Source organism: Wasmannia auropunctata, unplaced genomic scaffold (assembly GCF_000956235.1).
Source record: "Wasmannia auropunctata unplaced genomic scaffold, wasmannia.A_1.0 LD334721.1, whole genome shotgun sequence".
Classification (NCBI taxonomy): Eukaryota; Metazoa; Arthropoda; class Insecta; order Hymenoptera; family Formicidae; genus Wasmannia; species Wasmannia auropunctata.
Window position 1 is genome coordinate 400,545 of NW_012028169.1, and position 26,344 is coordinate 426,888.

At 36.9% G+C, this 26,344-nt stretch overlaps 1 protein-coding gene across 1 annotated transcript in view; it reads right to left on the reverse strand.

The window, feature by feature from the left end:
• The window catches only part of LOC105458070 (neurotrimin-like), an 80,150-nt gene that overhangs the window by 14,410 nt on the left and 39,396 nt on the right, over positions 1-26,344 (reverse strand). Inside the window, exon 3 of the mRNA XM_011703131.1 lies at positions 8,584-8,791. Coding sequence (XP_011701433.1) covers positions 8,584-8,791 — 208 coding nt within the window. The remainder of the gene's footprint in view (positions 1-8,583; positions 8,792-26,344) is intronic.

The following is a 26,344-nucleotide window of genomic DNA, read 5'->3' on the forward strand; positions in this document are numbered from 1 at the left end:
GAACTGACTAAGAGAACGATGTAAGTGGATTACGCGAAAGGAACTGCGTAAGCAACCAATATATCATGCAAAGTAAATCCATCACCTCGCTTTATCCAAGTTTAGTAAATGACAGTTGGATACGATATGGCGGATTGTTTTGTGCTTAGACGATACATTAGATAGTTTAGAGTTATCGTCCATTCCTCTAATAATAAATCAACTTAAGCATTAAAATCAAATGCTAATATAAATACGTAGAATTATTTTATCTCGTTTGTATTGTCAAAATTTTTATGTCAATCCATCTCGTTTTAATTTTAATTTAACTTTGTTATTCGATCGTTTTTTACACAGAAATGTTCTTTTATAAAGTACGGTAATATAAAACGTAGAAAAAATTTATGCATTTGAAAAATAAAGCAGCTGCGACTGGGATCGTGAAATTTTCCCCCTTGCTTTGACAAACGCGGCAAAATATTCCAGAGAGAAACCGCTCACCTCGATAGGGATAAAAATTCGCAGGAATCCCATCCCTCTTGCGGTTAGACGTTTTTGTGTTTGTAAAACGATTGAATGGACGTTATTTATCCATTTGTCTTGGAACCCATTCATCAAACGAGTTGAAATAGAAGAATTGTATTATCATATTTAGAATGCGCTTTAGCAAAGAGAACTTCATGAAGGGATATAATTTTAATTGCATCTTAATCTGCTACTTGATTACCGTATTAATTAATAATACGCGAAAACTATATTTTCAGGTTCATTGATTTAAATATTTAATTGAATTTTTATTTGATAATTTAAGTGTTGATCTTCTCGTTCTTTTTTCTTTTTCTTGTTAAAAAAATAATGTTACTGAAAAAATGTAATTGTCATGATTATGTACATTTAAGAATAAGAATTTGCTGTAAATGTAAAATAGCTAAAATTTATTTTATCCCTTTATAATTTAATTTATATTGTATAAAAAAATTCACAATCTAGTTAATTATTTTATGTCTCGCATATAAATTCTACATTATCTTCAATCTTTAAATTTATTCCATAAAAATAAAATTAATAAAATTAATGGATTGTCAATTTTGTTCAATTTAAAAGGGCGAATTTTAATTTAACGAAATATTTACTTTTCTTGATTTATTTAGTTAACTAGGTCGACACAATCATTGATTTGGCCGTCTTTAATATAATAAGATATATGATTGATAGTAAATACTATTTTTATAAACGTAAGCAAAATATCTGCCCGATATTTTTTTTTGTTATCATCATATGTATTGTGAACGATAAGAGAAATTCCTAAGAACTTCTTTTAAATTCTTTTACATTCACGTATCTACGTTATATTGATTTATTCAGAATGGATTGGCAGTTTGCAAAAATTTTTACGGCATCAGCAAAACAAAGATTATTCGCGTGTATACACGGGGGCGACCTTTTCAATAGAGCGTAGGTATATAGAACGCGGTTTATTACGGGTATATCGCCACTGTTCACGATGATCGACCCGCGAAACCCTTCGCGAAAATAATCTTTACCGCGCCGGTGAACGGTGGGGCCATCGACGCGATACATTTTTCGCGGCAACAATGCGACGAATTTCGTTATCGAGTTGCTTTCGAGACGGAATAGGGCCGAATATGGCTGGCGCACATGCAGTTTGTACACCAGAAAGACGGCTGGCCGGGAATGGTTTCCCACGGCTTACGCGGACTAAGTTCTTTCCCGGTCACGAAAGAGGCTACCTCCGTGAATAGTCCTCTCTCAGAGACCGACGTCGCGTCCCCCTGGTGAGTTACGAAAGACGTGTTCGGAAGGCAAAGAGGTTCCAGGACGAAGTTTTCGCGGATGCGAAAAAGCTACCGACGCGAATGGCGCTTTCGTGTGCTAACGAGACGACGATGGCGGCACTGGGAGCTGAGATTGCATAACAGCGTAAATCCGAGAGGCACATTAGGAATACAAAAGCTCCTCTTTACGATAATCGATAAATAATTTCTTTCCTATTACCGATAAATGAACCTATAATTAACTACAGCGCGATTGCTTTTTCTGACAATTATGTAAATCTGAATACAATTTCCCCATTGTTTTTAATATATATTTCGATATGCGAGTTAATTTATCTAATTAAATGAATTACAATGAATTGGTCAAATTTATTTTAAACCTTGAAACATTCGGTACACATTTAAAAGTGTAAAAAAAAGTCGGCAATACGCAAGACTGTATAGTTAGGCAGCGTCTGCAGTGCAAAGCATTCCCGCAATAATGTTTGCGAGGGTTTCCAAACAAAGGAAAGTCGAAATGAGAATTTTCTCTGACGACACAGCGGTATCACGGCAGTGTGCAGTCACATACCGAGGGCAACCGTACGGCAGCGAATTCTTCCAAAGAATTAAGCGGGCATCGGCCATCGAGCAAAAAGCAATTCCATGCCGGCATCGCTACGCCCGCGCCGTCACAGGTCACAGAGATATCACCGGGTCCGGTGCGCAATTCATTTCGCGCTTTGGCCCGACTGCGTCGGGCGCAAACGGGGCGAAAAAAAGCGCCGTATCCGCAGATAGTATATTTATTGATACGGGAAAACAATTGGGTCGAATTTATTATTTCATGCGTGCCCGCGCACCGGCGACGCGCGCCGTTGTTTTTGTTTGCTTTCACGGGGGATCGCGTTTTATTCGCGCGGACTGTACACAACCGCGTTTCATACCGCCGATATCTTCGAGTGTCCTTTTGAATGGCCGCTATATTTTGCGACGTCCCGATAACGTTTGAAAAGTTCGATCGGTCGAGAGCGAGAGCCACAGCGTTTAGACCAACGTGATACTAAATTGATGTATATACGCGTCGATCTTCGATGATTGAGTTACACAAAAGTGCAGGTAAAACTGTCAATCCTTTGCCATCTGAGATAATTTCGAGTAATGCGATATTAAATTTTTTTTCTATCGCAATCTCATCAACACTATATAATATAATCGATATCTTTCCTCTGTAATTTTTTTCATAGGACAAGGTCCGAAAATTTATTTGGTATAATAATAATACAATAATTTATTTAGAAAGATGTATATATGTATGCAGATTATAAGTGATCGAGGAATTAATTCAAAGCCACCCTGAAAATTTTAACACTTATTTTAAAAATTGATTGTAAAAAAGTTTAAAGTTTTACGATTAATATAATTGTTTAAGTTAAAAAAAGAGTAGATTTTATTTTTTTTTAATGACAAGATAAATTTGTTCTTTTATGTAACTGCAATATGGATTTAAATTCAATTACTTTGATACCAATCAAATAACTATATTTGTGTTGTACTCACGAATGCTTTACGCAATCGTGTATGCTCACACATTGGGAAAATGTACAATCAACCAATTGGTCACGTAAGTTGGAACATGTAACATCACACCAAGCCAAGTTGACCGAACCAGTAATTTAACTACGATAAACAAGAAATTAACGACGGTCGGTTGCGATAAGCTCGAGCTTTAGGTTTATGTAGGTATATGTATGCATTCTACGTACCTCGAAGAAGCAAAGGTTACAACGTATTAATGTCCATTATAAATTTAAAAGGAAATTTACAATTAATAATAAGAAAAATATCACACCGTTATATAAGCGAAGACTCTGCATGCCAACTGCACTACGCATTCAATAATCGAATTCGCGAAAAATAAAAAACAAACTGAATGATAAAATTTCTGCAAGTCAATATTTTGAACGGCGCAACGAATCTATATGCAATATTTGCTATTTCCATATTTCAGCATTTCGCTATTTTTATATTTTTAAAAAAGCTCGGAAATTGAACTCTCTCAACAAGTTTGATTATCCAAAGCTGATTATCGCAAAAGTGTACAAACGAAGCAATATTTACTGCAATTTACGTGCTTGTGTGAACTTAAGTACCGGCATAAGGAGAATTACGGTTATTACTGTTACAGAATAGTTGCCCTCTCAGTATAAATTTAACGTTATTTTACGAGTTGTGCTTCCCATTTATGCTGATTTCATGAAAACAATTTTTACATAATTACAACAAACTTTGCACTCGTCGAAGTAGCAATATCACGGTTTCAGCAAATAACGCAGAAATGAGAATTTCAGTATATATAATAGAAATCGTAATATATGCGTGAAAATATAATTTCTATGCGTGTGTATCTTATTCCTTCTTAAATGCAAATTAGAGTAAATGGCTATGATGGTTCATAATGCAAAAAAAAAAAAGGAAATAAACGACTAATTTCTCTGTTTTCCTTTATTTTCACGTTTAACTAAAGTAGCAGCCGTTATTATTAGACAAAAGCCAATGATTCACTATTGTATTCCAATTATTACAAAGCATGCTTCAAAACTATCGAAGACATTGTTTCGCAAATTAACAAATACAAAAGATGCAAAATTAATTAACCTATTGTAATTATACGCTCCCTAAAACTCGCTTATATACCATAATAATTTTGCGTCATTTGTGCCGTTTTTTTTCCCCGTTCCTTCCTGCTCGAGCGATGCAAACTACCGAAGAATGCAATGTCCGCATATCATCCGATAAAGCAAGATAAAGCAAAATAGCCGACTCTTTTCTTTTCTCTCTCAGCCTCGGCGATATAGTCGACGATAGGGCAGGCCGATAAAGAAGAATCTTAACGAGGGGTTGCGGTGAAGTTAAACTATACGCTTATACGGAGGTTCTACGGCGCGCGGGTGGCTGGGCGGTTTGCGGTGCGGCGTGAGGAAGCCGACCGGTTATTAGAACGAGGAGCACGAGTTGCCGGGAAGGTGTCTAATAGCCCGCCAAGAGTACAATCGCCCTCGAAGGTTTCGGCGCGGGGATACGTATTTTACATACATTTGCATCCCGCCGCCACAAATCCGGCCGATCGCGAAGGGCCGGGGGGCGGGTATCGCGGGGAGGCGTCTCTATCTTGGCAAGCCACCCGAAAGGGCTCGCCGAGGTGTGAAATCTTTAATCTGTTCAGCTGCTTTCTCGTCCAACAAAACGTTATTTCAGATTTCACAGCAAAGTTTATCGCGTAACGTTGTTTTAAATTTACTAGTAGAAAAACACTCAAGCGCGCGCGTGCGTATGTGCATCCGTGAGGGGAGGAAAGGGGGAGGAGACAACCAAGATAGACCGCAATCAATATAATACGTTTATACAAAATAATATAAATGTTTTAGTATTGTCATATTCGCTACTCAAATTAATTTCTTAAATTAAAGATTATTTTTACGAAACATTATATTTTAAACACTTAAACTATAAATCTTTATTTGAACATGATTTTGTTATATTTACTAATACACTGCAAAAATGTGAAAAACACATGCTTGAATGTGTATGCATGTATAAAGAAATGTCCCAGCGATCAATATTAAAATTAATTTTAGTAACGTCTACTAAATTAATTTATAAATTTACAAGAATTTTTATTATATCGTTTTGTTATTTCTTTCCATAAAATTTTTATTTATGTAAACGAATTAAAAGATTTTCCTTTAAAATGGACACTTATCCGTCCATGAATGTTCGCTCGTCTTACTTAACTTCTAGTTAACGTGAGCTTTGCAATGTATCAATGGGATACTATCTGCGAGCTTGTTAAGAGATATAAATCAGTAAGCTCTGCTGAGGTATTTATGGAGATGCATTAGCTTTCCACGGGAGTATAGAATGCCAGCATTTATTTGGTAATTTCCGGCAGTCCGATATTCATCTCTCGAATGCTATTGCGCCGCAGCGCGATAGAGCCGACCAATGATCTCTAAAAGTCAAGAAGTGTGTCAGACCTTCGTCAAGCTGACCGATAATTAATTGCAGGGCGGAAAAGATACTTTCATTAATTTAAGAGAAATAAGATAAAGCCAGGTGTCCAATCTAATAAAAGTAACGAAGTCAACTATCAATCGTAAAATAAAGGAAAAATTTAGGAAACTTGAAAAAAAAGAACTGTTTTATAAACTTTTAATTTATTAAGCAAAACAAAAATAATTTTGTTTTTTTTTGTTATTTTACATACACGGAAAGAACACTTTTACTGAATCCAGAACTGAAAATAATTTTTGTTCAATAATCAAAATAATTTTGTGCAAAAGTCAAAATATTACTAGAATATAACAATCGTTTTATAGCAATACTTATCAGTTTTAATATTCCAGCAAATTATTTTGATGATTTAATATAAAGTTATTTTCAGATCTGTTTTTTAGCAAAATTTTTAAATCTTTCAACAAAATCGTTCTTTCCGTGTAGTAATTATTTTATGAGACAGAAACAATATTTTATTTTAAAAATTATAGAATTATTAATTAATTGTAAAAATTAAAATTAAAAAATTGCTACAAGAATATATATAACAAAATAATTCATAATAATAGATTTACTTGCGGAAAATTTATTAATTATAGAGAAGATCGGCTTTGCGGATATGATTATGTTGTACATGGTGTTCCCCGGGAAGCCGCGAAACAAATAATCAAGGATTGAATATCGGTGTCTTGTAGTAGCAATCACGGCTTTCTCTAGAGGTACTACGGTGTCCGCTAAGACGACCGTAGTTGGCGAAGTTTGACAAGTTGGCGGTAACAGGGACGGTGGTACCAAGTGCCAAGAAAGTTCCGAGGAAGGATCAGTTGATGCATAGTCACGGGAAGAAGGATGCGCCCTGCCAGCAAAGGACGTGTTCCGCGGGACAATCGCGAGTTACGTATACATGGAAAACGCTGAATCCGCCTGTGCTTAGTCGAGTTTCGCAAGGACTAGTCAAGTATCCCGGACTTTCTGGATGGCGCGGGGTTACAAATTCACGAGCAATCTCGAACGTACGATTTGCTCGCAAATATTTGTCGGCAGCGGTCCTTAAATCATTCCGAGATTCTCATTCCCTACTCAATTTTCCGCCTCTTAGGCGTTATGAAAACTGGAAATTGCGCGCAATAAGTTTAATGCCGGTTTTAAATTATGTGTACGCTATATATGACAGTCTTATTTTCATTTTAATACACGCGTTTACACATACTAGTTAACGATTATTTAAAAAAGGCTTTTATTTATTTGTACTATTATTAAATAATCGGAAAGGGATCTACGCAAATGTAAATGCGACAAATATAATTATCCGTACAAATAATTTACAGTTGAGCATTCCTAATAATAATATAAAAATAAATAGTCATTATACGAAATAAAAAAAGTATATGTACATTAAAACTGATGAATTTCGCATCTTCCTTAAATAACACTCGATTTGGCGATGTTTTTTGCAATCATTTTAAAATTAATAATTAAAATCACAACAGGAAAAAATTTAAAATAAAAATAAAACCAGAACTGCAAAATAAAATAAAATATGCAACGAGTATTTAAATATTATGCTTTTTCATGCACCAGAATAATAATGCGTTTGAATAATTATAACAAAGTGATAGAAAATTTTAGCAATAAACTTTCAGAGAAAACGAATAGGAATGGACATATCACGCAAAGTCCGAACATTCAAAGCGTCGCATCTCACTGCCACTCGTCATTGAGATTGTACGAGTTACATCACCAGACGTGTCAGGTGTGACACGTTAATCTATATTGAGTGCAGAGTGGAAATTATTTGTAATTTTTCAAACAGACCATAATAAAACGGCGCGTGGTATTATATTTATTCAGTGCACGTGACACACGATGTCCTCGGCGACGGATATGGAAATGTTCTGCTCGACAAAACTTGCAATAATTATGATTTCTCATTTGTTTAATACGACAATAAAATGTTTGGGTTTAGCAATGCAGATAAAAATTAATGTTATGCAATTTAATTCAATTTATGTACTTTTTACACACAGCAAATTTATATGTCTGCTTTGATAATATAGTATATTGTCACTATATATGTTTTTAACAGGAAATCTCTTTTTCTCTCTCTCTTTTTCCATCGCATTCTCTCTTTCTTTTTCTAGTACAATACTTTATTAAAACTAATTTATAATGCTGTGTTAAACATTATTCCAATAATTAATAATTTTTAATTAATAACTTTATTAATATAATTATAATTTTATTATTATAACGTAATTTATATAAAGTTCTATATATTGCGGTAGATTAGTTTACTCTCTGTAACTAATTTCGCGTTCTCTGCTCCTCCTTTATCTTGCAAGTACATTATTATAATTATATTTTATAAAGTATTAAATAGTTTTATAAAATATAATTATAATATAAATTATACAACAAAAATTGGCTTTTTAATTTTATGAATGATTATTTTTCTGAAAAAAAATTTGTTTTTATCGGTAATTATAGTAAAAATAAATTGTTTCGATTTATAGTAGCATTTTATAGCAACAATACTTGTGGTGCATTGCATTGAACTAAATATGTTCATAGCTATTACTTTCTGTTGCATTACGTTATGCAAATTTTAAATACTTATACGACGTTCTGTTATAATAATAATTATTCTTTTGTTCATATAATATTAATTATCTTTCTGCCTACATTAATAAACATAATGCTTATTCTCCAAATGTGAACATAATAGAGTAAAGGAAAGCTTTTTTAAGAAGAATTAAAAAATCTTGATCTTTACCAACGACTTCGAGAAATCCAGTGATGCTGGACATCGGGTCAGTATTAACCTGGCACATGTACCAACCGCTGTCGGTCTTGCGCGTTTCTCTTATGTGCAGAGACCACGCACGATGGCCACTGTGTGTCACAGCGATCCGATGATTCTTCGTAATAACGTGAGTCGCTATCGTCAGAATCGTCTGCGTATCGACTCGTAGCCACGCTACCTGCAACACAAATTAGATGATCGATTTATTAAAATAATCCATTGAAATAAAACGCTTCACATGTGCAGCGTTGTACTCGTTATGCAAGTCCAAATGTCTTGTTTATATACCGACTTTTTAGGCTGCGCATAACATGGGGAGAAATTCAATTTAATCATAATCGAATGTTATAAAAATACGATGTAACAAAAGTTATATATTATATACAATAGATAAATTAATTCGCGTTGACAGACGATTGCAAAAGATAAAACAAGGAAAATATCGAAAAAAATACAAAAGTAGGAATGTTATTTTACAATAATAGAGTTTCCATTTTAATTGGCTCCTACCCAGCGAAGCGTACAACCAACATTTTTGAAATCGTTTTCAAACATCTAGAAATATTTTTATTCCCGGAATATTTCTTCCATCGTTTCGGTTATAACGATTTTAATTACTTTGGCTTTTTTGAATTGCACTTTATTAATTCCTGTCCGGAATAATCACAGAAATAATTAAAATATTGTCATTTTCTTAAATTTAACGAAGCGATTTTCTCAATCGATTATGAAAATGACCAAGTATTTGCTAAGCATTTTGAGACAGGCATTTCGAGTACATGTGTGGAATTAAATTTTCGAGATGCACATTCCATATCTAGCTTTCCCGCAGCACTATCATATTCAGAGTGATAACAGACGCTGGGTAGGTACTTTGTACCACTTTAGCCTATTGCAGGCTGCGTTAGTGGAGTTAATATTTTACTATATCGTGTTGTAAAACAGATTTACATTACAAGTTTCGCCCGACGGGGAATGAAAAAAAAAAGAAAACAGCGTTTAGAGAAAAATTTTCATTTAATTATAATAAACGCAATAATCGGCGGTTGCTAAAAAGGATTGACAGAAGATATATTTTCATTATAATTTTATATCAAGCGATAATTTTATAAAATCAATGACCAAACTTTATTTATTGTTATCATTATAATTGTTTTTTTTCCATAGAATAAGAATTTCTCTATTATCATATATTTTTATATTGAATTTTAAAGATAAAAATCTTTACACTGTTATTTTATAGACATATAATAACTCAAATTTAATTATAAAACAGTAATAAGACAATGTAATGCATTTTTCAAGCATTTCAAATAGAATTACAGCCACATCCGAATTTGAGTTCCATAATTGAAACAACGTGTTAAATTCCTCGCCAAGTGACGTTCAAGAATATGTCAAAGCTACAAGTGTCAAGCTATAAAGCTATCATGCTGAGACGCCAAATCAACGGGAATAATAATGTGTGCGACCTAGTTATACCGCTTCACCTGTCTCGTACCATTTCCTACAAAAGGCACACACAATCCTTTTATCTGATCCAATATTCGTGAGATACCAGCACATGCACTATGAAATACACCTATCGCTTTGCAGATCGTATCGCAACCCAGCCAGGGTATCTCATTAAAAAAGTAAATACCATTCTTACTCCTCGTACTTATTCTTCGTAAGAGAAAAAAAAATAAAGATCTCTCCAGGACGATGTCGCACGCGGTTTTACTTATGGATGTCCGTTGCGAGTCTCTTCCGCTTTCCGTGCGCTGCAAGCCTTCTTCCCTGTCCCCGACCATCGTCTCAACCATCGTCTCTCCCGTCCTCATTGCGGAAGCTGTCAACGCGTCTCATCGCCCAAGTGCTACCGACAATGTACTCGAAGCTTACCAACTACGCTCGTAACATAAAGAACGTGGGGATGGAGAAAGAGAGAGAGAGAGAGAGAGAGAGAGAGAGAAAGAGAGAGAGAGAAGGGAGAAAAGAAAAAGGAGAGATAGAGGGAAGTACAGTGAAAGAGAGTTAGGAAAGAAGAGACGAAAAAAAAGAAGTCATTGTTACGCCAAAGTCTGTGATACACTCCGGCATCGTTTTAGAGCACGCAACATCCGTCTCTGTTTTTCCACATCCATACGGTCCGTAGGCGGTGTGTGTCGCGTATCCATCGCGTGTCCTTCGTGTGTGCCGGACAGGCGTAGGGTGCTCTAATCGCGAGGAACGAGTAAAAGAGAAAACGTTTTTCAGAGAGCGACCTCGTGGGCGAGGACAAGGGCGAGGAGACGAGAGGGCGGAAAAGCGGTGGTTACGTCCGTCGAGAAAGAAACCCGGAAAAGAAGGTACCGGGGCGCACCAGCGAGCGCGCGAGCGGCGAAGAAAGCGGCGGTGAAGCGCGGACGATGGAAGGGTGGGGAGGGCAGAGCGGTTGTAAATTGTGTGCTCAAGACGAGGGGGGTGCAAGAGCTCTCTCGAGGTTGATAAAAGAGACGTGTACGGCGCGGCCGCGCACTCGCGCGCCTACATGCATATAGGTACACTCCGTTTTCTTTTTCCCACCCTCTCTCTTTCTCTCCGTGAGTATCCCGGTGGTATCGGTGCATGTAGGTACGCCTATTACGTACGCATGATGAGCTCTATGAACGCGCGTAATGGAAGCGCATCATCCCTCCTTCACCCCGCCCGTGAGCCGCCGCGCCGTCGGCTGCAATTACTCAAGCTCGTGTATAACCGAAATGCAACCGCCGCGAACGCGCGTAGCGCGGTGTCGGCGTCGGCGTCGCGGTGTGGCATGGCGTGGCGCGGCGTGGCGTGGCGTGGCGTGGTGTGGCGCGGCGCGGTGCGGCGCGGAATGGCACGGCACGTTTCGCTTTTACAAATGATCCGTTTCGCGGTAATGATATAATTGCGCCTGTCGCAGTGTAATCTCGCTGTGCGCGAGCGCGCGAGTCTCGGGCGCGCGTCTGAATAAACGCCCACGGAATTCTCTCGTACCTTTCTATTCTCCTTTTCCTCGCGCACCACATCCGCCACCGCTACAACCGCGCCAACCCGGCGCGATACGCTTCCGTATCCACTTCTCTCTCTCTCTCTCTCTCTCTCTCTTTTTTTCTTTTCGTTTTCGGCCACTGTTGTGTTTCCTGCCTTGGACGTGCCATGACCAACCGGTTTGCCAGTTGAAAGCGGCGAGAGGAAATCAGAACTCGGCGGCAACTCTTTATTTTCGTTTACGTCAGTCGGTTGCACGAGACGATACCCGTGTATACCCTATATACCTCCCCTTTCTCTCTTTTTTACTCGGACTCTTTCCTTCGCGCCCTCACCCTTCCACTCCTCTCGTCAACCACCCGTTGCACCATCATCCCTCCCCTCTCTCCGCCTCATCTCTTTTAGTTGCGGCAAGTAGCGGAGGGGTATATCCGCGGGTAGTTCTTTAATTTCGCGAAATATCTTTCCGTGAGGCAACGGCCGCTTTCGCGACTCGGACTCGCGCGGTGAAAAATGACTCGGGCAAGTTCGCCTCGAGGGGTGGTACCGTGTCCTGGCCCTCGGAGAGACGATCGCTCATCCTTTCTCCTTCGATTTCTCTTCCGTTCGCGTGCGCTCGCGCAATCGTCGCCGGATGTAAGCGACGGTGGAGAACGCCGCGCGATGAATACTTACGTCGAAGCGATGACGGTATAATGCCGGGCGAGATTCTCGATGTTACGCTTCTCGATATTTTTTAGCGTGAATAATTTTTTATCCGATATCCTTATGGTCTTCTAAATCATGCTGTATCGGGTTAACAAGATTTATCGGCACTCTTAATTATTGTCAAGTACCGCTTCCAGTGACGGCACTAGTTGACGTAATTCTATTTATTTGACTAATTGGATGGTACAGAATCGTGTCCGCGCGTTACCGCGAGTGCTTTTAAATAATTAGATTACACACGGATATACACACATATCCACATGCGCTAATACTCTACGGCATGTAGCTACAAATAGTATCTCAAAAAGCATTTCGTACGCTTTATGCGGGCATTATTTAAAATTACGCTTTCCAAATACACGAGTTAATTTTACTTTACTTACTAGCATTGTTATTGCGATTAGAGTTTGTACAACATTTAGAGAGGGTAAAAATGTGGTACGGGCAGCGTGAACGTGCACCCCCGTAATGTTACACATACATACACGCGTATATACCTACAGTACGACGTGCACGCGGTGAGAAATTAAAACTACATTACGAGTTATATACGAGCGTCTCTTACGTACACATATACAATACATCGCCTGAATATCGTTACGCCTAAAGAGATGGTCTTTAGACGCGCGCAACGTCGTGCGCGATATGAATAAAAAATAATGTTTTTTTTTCCCCCTCCGCCGTCGCGCGATGTATACTGTACCTACACAGCGACGTAATTACTCGTAGCTCGCGGCCGATGGCTTACGAAGAAAAACGAAAAGACAGTGATTCGTATTTACCCGTCTGCGCAGCTCGTAGGTGCTCAAATATTTTAACAAGATACGAGCGCGGCCAAGCGATTTTCCGATATAATAACTTATCCAGAAGAGGGAACTGTATTCGACGCGGCTGCTTCGACTGGCTACGATCTCGAAGGTATCGTGAAATTTTCGACGTAGCTTAATAGCCGAGCATCGTGCTCTCATCTAATTTAACGACGGTAATCGATTAAAGATAATGCAACACCTATCTTCGTTTAATACGTCAATTAAAATTAAAAAAAAATTGTTATAATGTATTAAAATGTGTTACATTTTAATACGTATTTAAATAGAGATTTCGTTACACATCATTTGCACCTTCGAAATATTCCGTCGATTAGGAATATCAAAGGATGAATAATATTGTAAATGAATTTAAATTCTATAATCAACGTATTCAAATGAAATTTTTTCATTTGAATGTGAATCGTGGATGTTATTCGCGCGTTACCAAAAACAAATTTCAATCATTTACGGATAATGTAATTGTATCATTTTATTTTGTTTTTTTTTCTCCAATGTGAAACACATAAAATAAATGCGATGAAAAATTTCGGTTGCTTCCTTTTCGAAGCAAGTGATATACGTATACACCGCCGTGTACGGAGCGTGAGAGGGAGATTTACTGTTTGCGATATCACGACGTACGACAATGTATGTCACGCTGCTAATTCGCAAAACAAAGCGTCATTAAACGAAAATCGGCCGGTTTGCGCGAGACGCTCGCGTTTATTAAAGGCAAATATATTAACGTATCCCAACAACAAAACAAGTATTGGTTATTCAAGTTTTCTAGCAGCATGCTGGAAAACGTTGAATATTCTGGTGTGTAAATATATTGGAAAATTCTAAGCGTGGCAGCGGTTACCGTTGAACGGCCATGATATGGTAATAATCACGCCTGCATAGCGCTTGCGGTTGAAACATCTAACGCACGTCATTCACTCTTCGATCGTTGTGTACGTACGATCGTACTAAAAATTAAAAAAAAAGTGACGTATGTGGCGAGGAAAATGTACGAGCTAAAGCGCGTATGTATCGCGCATAATTCATAGCGACAATATTATTTTTTTCCATTTTTTTCACTTATTTTCCACGAAATAAAGTACTCGTTGTTGCTTATCATGACGTTTAGGAATAAATTTATGTATACATATGTGATTTTACTTTTTTCAATATTCAATATATATCGCTTGATATTTCCTATATTTTTTAATTATTGTTTTTTCACACTTGATTTCGAATTTCTAATTGTTCAATAAATATCAGAAAATTTAAAAATTGCTTTGTACATTTTTCAGATTTTAATACATAAAACTCGCTTATTCATGTTATATTCAGTACGTTTTATTACACTGAATAAGCATTGTTCTGTTAAAAAGGGCTGCGTTAATATTTCCAAGCTAATAATTACCGTATTCACACGAAAGGCAAATTTAATTAGCGTTTAATTTTGTTTTGCCTTGTTACAATTAAAAATTTATTTTTCCGTAAGTATTTCACGTGAATATTGGTAGTTAACTGCATTTAAAATTATATAGCATGTCCCTACGCATTGCCCTAGAATAACTGCTATTTTAATAGAAAAATAATTAAAGTTAATGCATAATGAAGAATTACAGTTGTTTTCAAATTGCATATATTATAGCATAATATATTGCATGTGTTATACAGAAATTATAAGCAATTAAAAGATAAATTTTACGAATTAAAGTTTTAATAATGTAACTAACGATAGAAACGATTTTATTTTCTATTTAATATTGAGAAGATTTTCGTCAATGTGATTTGAAAACAATTCACTAATTAACTTACTTAAAGCTGGAAATTGAAAAATAGACGATTTGCTAATAAGTTGTTGTGCTGCAGGAAAATTTAGTTCTATCGTATAATAAGTATGACTTGACGGAAAGATATTGTGCTGATTTAATTAAATGTCATTTATAAAATTGCGTTTGTTTGGTAAACGATGTGTTTACGATACGCGCGGTGAAAAACAGATGCAGTAGTAAATCCATCCAGATGTAACGATTTCAAACGTAATTCGCCATGAAAGCCACGGCAGTGTTTCGCCTTTGTAAAATATATTTTACTGATGATTGTTAAACAGACCTGTTGCCGTAGCGTTCGAACAACAGGAATCTAATCCTATCGGATCGCGTTACAAGTTAGTATCATCGTGTTACCAGGGAACGCAAAGATAAGCATCTGTCCGCAGCATCAAAGTTTGCCATGGACACGGGACGAATATAGTCGGTGAATTCGATGCAAGTTGTACAGACGGATAATTAGCCCCCAGTGGTACAATCGGCATAATTATTGTTCACTGCGGCTTGCCTCCCTCTCCCCAACACTTTCCTCTGGGAGTGCTCCACTCTGTACATTTCCGTCTCTCTCTCTCTTTTCTCTCTCTTTCTGTCTACCTCTCCATCTCACTCTGTCTCCGTCGTCCTCTCTTTGGTTCGACGTTTTACAATCACTATCAAACGCGCCAGGCCACCGACAAAACACACGATCGCATTAATGAGCCCAACAAGAGCCGATTGAACCGGTTTTGCCTAAACAAGGAATGCCCTGTTAATTGTAATCGCTCGTCAACCACGAACGCGCTAATTACAAAGGCAATCATCGTAACGAATGTCAAATACAGATAACGCTATCCCCGGTCGTTTGTGTTCCCGTGGACAGGACAGATACGTAATTCCTAAAGCTCGCGTTCTACGACTTATTTGTCTAGCGCATTACCATTAACCTAGTTATGCGCAATAAGAAGTGCCTCCCCTTTACGTGTAAGCTGTAATGTGCACCTCCTGTCAACGCCCGTGCTGATTACGAAGACAATCGTTGTAATAAATGGCACATATATTCGGCGGAGTGCCTTCTTAGAACTAAGCAGAAGTTCAGGAAAATCGACAGCTGCGTGTTTTCGGAATTATAACAAATTATTGAAACGCAATAGCGTAATCTTTGTTTCAATTTCATTATCCCACAGTTAAATATCACAAACATATTGAAATAACAAAGAAAAATCCGTAGTGTATAATATTTATAAAAATTAAACAGAACATCCATGATTTTATTTTACAAACTTTAACAGCTTGTTTCTGTTTGTGAAAACTAAATTTTATAAATTATAAAAAAAGAATATTAGTATATTATAATGTATTAAGGATTTAAATAAATTTTATATACAATTCTGCTTTGTGAACTCTATTTAAGTTTAACTTGCTGCAATCCATTAAAAGCACTTAATACCTTGAACTGAGTATTTATCATAAGTTGAGTAGTTAAGTTACCCTCCTATAACACGAAAGCCTCCGCCTCTGTTTACAACAAATTTATAGTTTTGTACTAAATTCTAAACTGCTTCATTATTCAAAACAAACAGTCCTTTCATCGAAGATTGCATTACTTTGCGCTAAAGCGATCGAAACTTATCAGTTTCGAAAATAAACGTACTTCCGATATTGTTGGCCGTTAAGTTAAGTAGGTCAGTAATAGCCTACGGCGTATTCTTGTTACTTTCGGAGCTGATAAGTTATAAGTTATCGCATAGCGACGTTGACAGCACACTTTATACGTGTCTACCTGATTGTGTCTTTTTATAAGAAAAGGAAAGAGATCGTGTGACACGAAATTAAAGAATAGATGAATGTTACTATCAAACGGAAACAATTAAGAATGTCGTTATATCGCGGATACAGTTGGACAGTTGCTATATCTAAAACTGTCAGTTTTCTGTTCGTTAGTTCTCTAAAAAAAAAAAAAAAACAATCTGCTCGTATTTATCGATTAAAAGCTAGCTGGTCTGCCGCGAACGACAAAAAACAATCGGTACATAAAGAAACTGTGCACACATGTTATCCGTGTCGCACGGATTGCGAGGTTTTCCTTTCACTAGAAAAATACGAGTGGCTGTACAGTTTCGATCGGCAATGTAAAATCGCGAGAAATTCTAGTGTCCACTATGTAAATCATACAATCGTTCTCCAAATAGAGAAACAATGTTACTCGAAGGCATTCGAAGAAAAAGAAGCAACGTAAAAATGATTCTGCTTAGCACATCTCGTAAAACGCTGTGAATAACGTAACTTCACATTTCAATCAAAACTTATTTAATATGTAGTGTATAACGTCTACGTGATTCTTCACCGTTATAGCAACAGACGCGAGGCGAAACGAAAAAGAGCGTTATAAAAAAGGACGCGAGAGAGAGAAACCTTCTTTTACACCAGGTAAATAAAAAAAGGAATCGGCCGAAATAATACCGTACCAATTTCATCGTGCAAACGTTCGCTTGTCTCGCTGCGATGTATCGAGCTAATACACGCTCACGTTGCTTATGCGCTCTTTACACAAACTCACGGCGCCGCAACACGCTCACGGGCTAGCGCCAAGATACTCGTATCTGTCAAACATCCCTCGCCAGAAAACGTCCTAGAACGCATATTCTTCTCCGACTTCTCCCCCTTCGCTCTCTCGCCCCCTCTTTTCCTTCTTCCCCGTCAGACATCATTTTTCATATCTCGACCCCCCGAAGAATATCCGTCGACGGGTGACGTCCTCCAATCTCCCCCCGACGTCGACAATGTGCTGCGTTGATTGAATCGTCGAACGTCAAGGCGTTTTCCGCGCTTCGCCCTCTGTCTCTTTTTCTCTTTTCCTTTCGCTCTATCTTCCCTCTTCCTTAGTCGCTCTCTAACTTCTTTTCTCTCTCTCTCTCTCTTTCTCTCTCTCTCTCTTTCGTTCCAGTCCATTGCCTTATTCCTAACCAAGATTCAACCTCGCGGCACGATCCTTAGTGAGGGTCCCGCTTAGTAATTCACGCGGCGCAACCGCTCGTGTAACGTCAATTGCTTTGATACGCCGAAGACTGCGGCGGTCAATCCGGATATTTGCCGCATACCAATGTTGCCGACCCCATCGTCGTAAAACGCTTTCCAATTTCAGCTTCGACGTTGACGCAGTGGGGAACATCGTAGTTTTGGGTTCTGGGTCAGACACAATGTTGCTTATCTTGCAGCATGGTATCGACGTGTGTGTGTATACGTGTGCGCACGTATACGCGATAGTTAATAGAATTAAATATTTCAATATTGAATATATGAAAATAAAACATTTACACAAATGATACAATTGCGTTATCGAAAAAATATATTTTTATTATCAGGAATATTTTTTTGTAAAGACAGAATTTGATTTTACTCTTTCTTCCATATTTTTTATTTTATGTTTATAACATTACATTATTATTACGATAACAGATAAATATGAGAGACAGGATAAATTTAATTTGCAAATCTTTTTATTGTTTCGTATATTTGGCAATGTAATAAAATGACAGTTATTTCGAGAATTGTATGAGAAATCCAAGAAATTCGTGCACATATCTTTCCGTGGTGTCTACATTAATTTTCCCTTCTGGCCGGAAAGGGGAAGCCGCATGACGTACTACCGAAGAAGTGGCCGGTTGAGTTTGTATTCGCCGCGTACGTCGCGTGGTCTGTCTTTGTCAGGAGGAAGCATTAATGTCCAAGTCCGCGCGAGCATTCTTCTGGACCCTGGCTCTATAGTGAAAACGTTAAGCGTTTAATAATTTGTAATCGTGTGCGCCGTGCGCGCGGAGAGGCTGCATCGTGTAGCGGAAAGTCGGGTAGACATAAAAATATATCCGCTCTTATTCCGCTTTGCTTTGAACGTAAACTCGCCGCGCAAGCACTGCAGTCGAGCGGTTTAGCACAAGAGAAATTCAAAGGAAATACTTAAAAGCGGTGAAAACTGACGCTAATGGAATTTCGTTGTAACTGACACTTTTTTTGCGCCTTTGTAGTGCGGCGACTGTACTCAGAATTATGAACCAGATCGGGTTTTGCGGTCGAAATAAAAACTCTGCGAGTAATATTCCAGTTAAGTGAGATAGCGCAGACAAGACATTTTTTTCGATAATACAATATTCGCAGTACAATGCGATATATTGACTACATCTTTGTAAATTATAAATTTACCGACTTTGATTACATTTCATTGAAATAAGCAATTTTATTAGAGTAGTATAAAAGAAGCTAATGTGGCGTGTGATGCGTTATCTTGAAAAAATAAATATATAAAGATATTAAAGAATATAAACGAGACTTACAAAATAATACAAAGAATACTCTATAGAAGGAGTTGTCATCCCGCGCAGGATGTTATCCTACCTCTAAATCTTTTAAAAAGTGTTCAATTAATAAATGTACTTATTTAAAGTACATCTTATTTAATAAAGTTATGAGAGAGCATTAAAAGATTTTTTATTTATGAGAGATAATTATATTTTTACAAATAGCAGAAATTAGAAATAAAAATATATTTTAGTAAGAATTACTTAATAATATGTATTCACGAATTACGAATAAGATGTCATGCAAATTTCCCTTTATAAGAACCGCGAGAGCTAATGAAATATACGCATATGTAAATCAGCATGTTTTCTTTGAAACGAATGCATGCCGTACACGACATTCCTTTGGCGCTATTCTAGTTTAATGATGTATGAGCAGAAAAAAACTGGCAACCGTCGGTGGACCATTTGGTTCTCTCTTAATTTGTCTCTCGCGTAGACGAGTTGGAACACGACGCTGACGCGCGAAATTTCACAAGGAGACGGCAATTACTGCTAGCGTGGTTAATAGTGCATTCGCCGTTGACTTATTTCGTATTCATTAAAACGAGGTTTAATTTTATGAAATGTAATCAGGTTTTTTTAGATAAGTACTATATGTTACGTTTTCTCGTTTCTTTCGGCGAGCAATGAAATTAATTTGAACAGTTGATTCTTAATTAGTAGATAGAGAGAGTGTTTACATTATTTATATATTTTTTCCGCTTATTACAAGTGTCGATTGTAATCATGCATCAATATTTATTAATCATGAATTTTCAAAAAATATTAAGCAATAATTTTTATGTTGATTTTTATCTAATTTTTGTAAAATTTTAATCAAATTTATTTTAAATATATTACAATATAATAAAAAAAACAGAGGGAGAGGGAGAGCGAGAGAGAGAGAGAGAGAGAGAAGAATTTGCAAAAATAGAATAAAAGCATATTATATTTATAAAATTTCTTAAAACATAAATTTGGTCTAAGCTCACGATGATGATCGAGATGACATGACAAAAACTCTTGTAGCACGTGATTTACATTTGTATGACTCTGAGTATGACTGATAATGTGAAACTGAGTCAGCAACAAAATGTATGCACTCTTGTGTATAATATCATAGAATTTTATTTCTAGGAATGATTTAAAGATTTTTAAATTTTTATTTTTCAATTCGAATGCGATGTCGAAATAAATTGCGTTAAAACGTATTCAGCGGCAAACCGTACTGATTATTCGTCACGTAATTATCCTTATCACATTTCCATTTTGAAATCCGAACTCCGCCGTAATTTCCAGAGCTGCCGCTAATAGTAATACTCAATAATTTATTAGACTGCGCCTGGGTAATTATCGAAACTCTGCTTAATGTTTCAGCTGCGTTCTTGTTTCGTGTTCCTAGCGAACTTTCGTTTCAGCCGTTCGCTCCCTTCTCCGCCGCGGGGGCTCCCAATGAGCGTGTGACAAGTCGCGACAATGACATTTTACTTTACTCGCCGGCTCGTTGTCTTGCCATTTCACCCACAAAATGTCACCCGCGACTCCGACGCGCCGTGCGACGAGAAGCTTACGAAAATGTCATACCTTCGTCTCAAAGTCCCTACCGCGCCATCCCAGCCAATGTCGTTTCGCATTTTTCGAGCTCACTACGCTTCAGCCTGGGTTTATTTTCAGGCGCGGTTGCATACGTTTCGCGGAGGTATGCCGCCGGCATGATGCACCTCGCATCCGGTGGAAGACAGAAAATAAACGGTAGAAGGGTTTCGGATATTTGCCTGCGTTGGATAAAGTAACTGATGGATTAACATGTAGATTATTATAATGAAGTGGAAAGAATTTTCATCGAGCTTTTTGTAGCAACTACGTTCGACGAAAGAAACCAAGTAATGTTAAAATGCAGCGAAAAGAATAAATTAAATCCACACATACGAGTACAATACAGCATTTTAAAATATCAAACTTATAAGTATTACCTTTTACAATCTTCTTCTCTTTTTACATGATTATCTCAATCAAATTTGATCGTTTAAAAAGAACCCCGCACAGATCTTATGTAAAATGTGCCCCCGGTTAAATTGATTGAAACTGAAATATGTTGTCCTGTACGTCCTGAACAAAAGTCTTAATGGGCACAAGTCTCTGAATTCAATACTTTTACGCCTAGAGACATTTAAAATGGAAAATCAATGGTTATGTCATACTTCTAAACGAAACAAGTAAATGAATAAATCATATATATATATATGTATGTATGTATGTATGTTTATGTATACATATTTATTACCAACGGTAATACCAGCGGTACAATATATATTGTATATTGATATATATATGTATATACATATATGTATATGTGTTCATACATATAAATATATATGTGTGAATAAATAAATATGTATACATAAACATACATACATACATATATATACGATTTATTCATTTACTTGTTTCGTTAAGAAGTATGACATAACTATAGATTTTCCATTTTAAACGTCTCTAGGTATAAAAGTATTGAATTCAAAGACTTGTGTCCATTAAGACTTTCGTTCGGGACGTAGAGGACAACATATTTCAATCAATTTAACCGGGGGCATATTTTACATAAGATCTATGCGGAGTCCTTTATGTTTTTAAATTAAAATTTTTACTTATAATGTAAAACTTAATTATGGAATAAAATAAATTTTATATAAGTAGATAATGTCAAGCATACTTTTCAAACTTTCTAAGAAAGTATCTTCAATTTTAAAAAAGCACATTATAAGAAATATATTTTTAATTCCCCGAAATAATATTTAACATTAAAACGTAAAGTTAAATGATAAACTAGACTTATAATGAACTTGTCGAATTTTCTTGTCGAGAAGCATTTGTAATAATAATGACGAAGTATTTCTGCAAATGTTTCAACAGATAGAACAATTCACTATCATTTCGCCTTATCGATTTTTCTAGCGTATCTACGGCTCTCACAGTGACGATAAATTAATGTGAGCTGCAATTCCAAACGGTACCGTTAATCCTCCTTATGACGAAGTCGGAGAATGCATTCATTTGGGTGAGGGGGACGTCAGAAAAATTGCGAAGTTCCTTAATGCGGAAGCTCGGTGACCTGCGGATGATGTTACAATTTGCTCATGGCGATGCCGTTTATTTCGCCGACCGATAACCATATTTTATACGTATGCGACGCGGTATAGTTAATGGCGGAATCATTAATCAAGCGATTATGACGTATAGAATGAACCAATCTGACAGAATAATTTATTCTCTCCACTGAATTTCCTTACTTATACACAGGCAAATTTTAAATAGCGGGCTAATGAACCCCCGTCTTCCTGAATATGTTCTAAATACCTGTTCTTCCCGGAGAATTCATTACGTTAACTCAAATTTGTGCTTCTGTATCTCATTTACACTTATTTCGACTGCAGTTTCGTTACGGCTAGCTAACTGTACGTTATTATGATTCTTATTTGATCCTTAACTTCGTTTATTACGTGCTTGTAACAGCGTAAGATATGAAGTTTACGATCTATATCAACATATTTTTCTTGTTATTTTTTTCGCATCCGCACACAACGTGAAATAATAACGTCTAGATGATCATTTTTTATCCCACCGACCATGTATCCATTTGCCCAATATTCTTCGCAGACATTTATCTTGCAGTTTCTTGATCGCTCATTACTCCCGCTGCGTAACTCGACCAGAGAAACATTGCACGCACGCACCCTGTCTAGAGATTTATTCCTCACGCGAATCTTCCCCGATCTTTTTAGCCTCGGCAAAATAATTTCCGACGGAGTTGTAATGATACCAACTGTCTCCATAGCTAACTCGTCTTGAAATACTGGTACAAAAATAACAAATAGAAAAATAACAAATAGAAGTAGAATTTATTATACAGAATTATCACCGATAACAATATTTGAGCGAGATTTGTTGTACATTATTAATTTGTTTATTTCTTCTTTAATGCGATATTTAGATCTGTATGTAATTTTGTTACATGTGCTTAAGACATGTTTTTCAATACTATATCGAATTATACATAATTTTATATAATTCTGAATGAGATTATAATACATTTTTTGGAAAAACTTTAACGATGTAAAGTGGATTAATACTTATACTATATGTACACATGACTTTGTACATTTGACTACTCTCGTGTAGCGTCATAATATCCTTCTAAATATTTCAGCAGATCATCATGAAATGTCATGGCTAACGATGAGTTAATGGATTCGGCAAAGTAATGTTTATTTATTCGTAGTTAATAATTAGTAGGATATTATTCATTTATTCATTTCATACTTTATTTTATTACATGCTATATAAGATTAAAGTTAAAATATAAGTAGCTCGTCAGAACATTTCAATAAAGACTTCGAACAAATTGTATCTGGCACAGTTGGCATTTCATGTCAATATACAAAATAAAAGCTGCCACTTATTTTGTGTGCTATTTTCACGTTTTGTGTGACTATTTTCAAAAACTGAAAATAAAAACAGTTAGCACGTTATTAACCTCTTTCAAAATTTATAAATTCATCTTGCAAATAGTGCAGAAATAAACCTATTGTACTCAGAATAGCTACGTGTAATCTTATGACAACAAGAAAAATATGTGTATAATTTCCTTTAGAACCATTACAGTGCGCTTTTACACGAGAATTTAAAATTATTGTTTCCTGAAGAAGAGAGAGAGAGAGAGAGAGAGAGAGAGAGAGAGAGAGAGAGAGAGAGAAATATCGATTATATTGTTTCTACGTACGTTTTCACGTACATATTCGGAATTTTTTTACTAATTTCAATAATAATTTCAAATAATTCGATATCTTTATTATTCGAAGTTGATCGATAAACATCCGCGAAACGATTACAGGGTTACGAGTAATAAAAGACCATCGCGGTATTTTTTTCTGCCTTTATTAAGCCAATGTTGGAGAGAGGATCCAATTTTTTACGATCTTTAAAAAAACTCTCACCGGTCGTGCAATAAAATGGCAGGAAAGCTGCATCCGCCGCGGATGAATATAACGCTATTGATAGTAGACCACACTCAATCGATTCCACCCGTCCATCCACGCGATCCGAAACTAAACAACTGTGAAGTAATTTCGCCGAGCCGAATCGTTTGACGTGATAAAGTTCAATTAACTCCGCGCGATGGCCGTGCGATGCACGTGGTTTTACGACAGCGTAGCCGCTTCAAATCGCAGCCGTATTCGGGGGACAAGAGAACGGCACGGAGATTCGTTCGTGGCACGGCCAGGAGAAAGAGAGAGAGAGAACGAGTGAGAGAGACGGGGGGGGGGGAAGGGGGAATAAAAACAGTAAGCGGGATGAAAGGTCGGAAATGGGGTAAGCTTCCTTCCGGTGCCAGCTGTTTTCGTACAAAGCAGCCGACTGCTTTGCACGTGTGCAGAGGCGCGTGTGCAGAAACTCCGTGTATATAGATATGCGTCGAGGAAACGATACTCCACTTTCCTTGACTACTTCCGCGCTTCATCTTCACCCTTCGATTCTCACGGTTCTCCGCTCCTAGATTACAAGCTGCAGTTTGCCGTTGCCGCTGTTGCAGCGACTGCTGCATCGTAATGCACGTGAGAGAGCCCAGCAATACCGAATGAAATTGAAGCGCGTATCCTATCACATGCACTCGCGGGAGATGGGAGCGGGGGGCGTGACGAGGGGTGGCGGCGGGGGAGGAGAGGGAGGAAAGGATAAAAAAGAAGGCGAATTGATAGCGCGAGTTTTCTTCAAATATTTCGCATCGATAATATCATTCCGTCGTAATAAGTACGGCTGCATCAAGTGCGGCCAATCTTGTTGAGCATGTTCAACGATGCATGAGTCCATTAGCAGAGGATTGCTAGTGTCCGCTTCGTTTGACTGAAGTATCAGAAATCTTTCTCGGTGTAACCCGAAGCTCTCTCAGCGGGTACCGAAAAAGTTACCAAGACCTAGAAACGAATCGGGAGACCTGGAAACCTATTTCGTGAAGTATATTTTCGTTTGATATTATTAATATTTTAACTTCTCCAAAGACTTTTTTATAAACATATAGCTACGCAAGACCTCTTTTTTTTGCGTTAATATATCGATTATATCTACTTTGGGAATTCGAGAATTTCCCACTTAATTTTGATAAGTGTTCTATTATCATTCATCATTCATTCATCATTCATTCGTTCAAACAGCGTAAAACAAAAGTTTTCTTTGTTTTCAAAACAGAGAAAAGGCCTATGAATATAAATATAATATTAGATGGTCGCAGGATGACGAATCCTAAGAAATCGATAAAGCGATTTCCAAGAGAAGAAAACAAACGTAACATAAAAATGTTCGACGAAAATACTAGATTGGGAAAAAAATATAAAAATATAAAATAAAAAAGGCAAATGAAAAAGGTATTTATGATAAACAATCTAAAATATTCAAAAGATTATTGTTACAATAATTATTTATTTATTGTTAGCGCTATTGTTCTTTTGCCATTTAATATAGTAACGTATTGTTAATTACATCTTTCAAGAAATACTGAATAACTCAAGAACGTGTAGACGTTGTTATTACATAAAATGTAATTGCGCGAAGAGATAAGAAGAACATCTTTCTTTCGACATAGGAAACAAAACCTGTATTATATCATAGCTATGCCGTGCAATACTCGAAACAGTTACTTCAGATGACCGATCGTATAAAAGTACGATCTCTCTCGAGCAGCTATACACGAGATTTGAACTTTACAAGTACCATCATCTGCTGGCGAGAGCCAAGAAGAAAGTGCCGCCGTCTTTTTCGATTTCGTGCACAACTATTGCGGAGATAAGTGAGACTTTCAAAATGCGTTCTACAGAATATTAGCCATATATTTCGTTTTCCCTCTCATAATCTATGACAAGAATCTACGGCATTTTTCTCGGCGATATCGAGACAAATAATGGGATTATTTTGTTGTGCTAACTTTTTAATCTATATATAGTACTAAAAAATACGTATTCGTATTTTACTTTATATTTGTATTAAGATTAAATTTATCATTGAATCTTTTAATAGATCTGCCGCGTCGACAAAAAACTCGGCGAGTGGG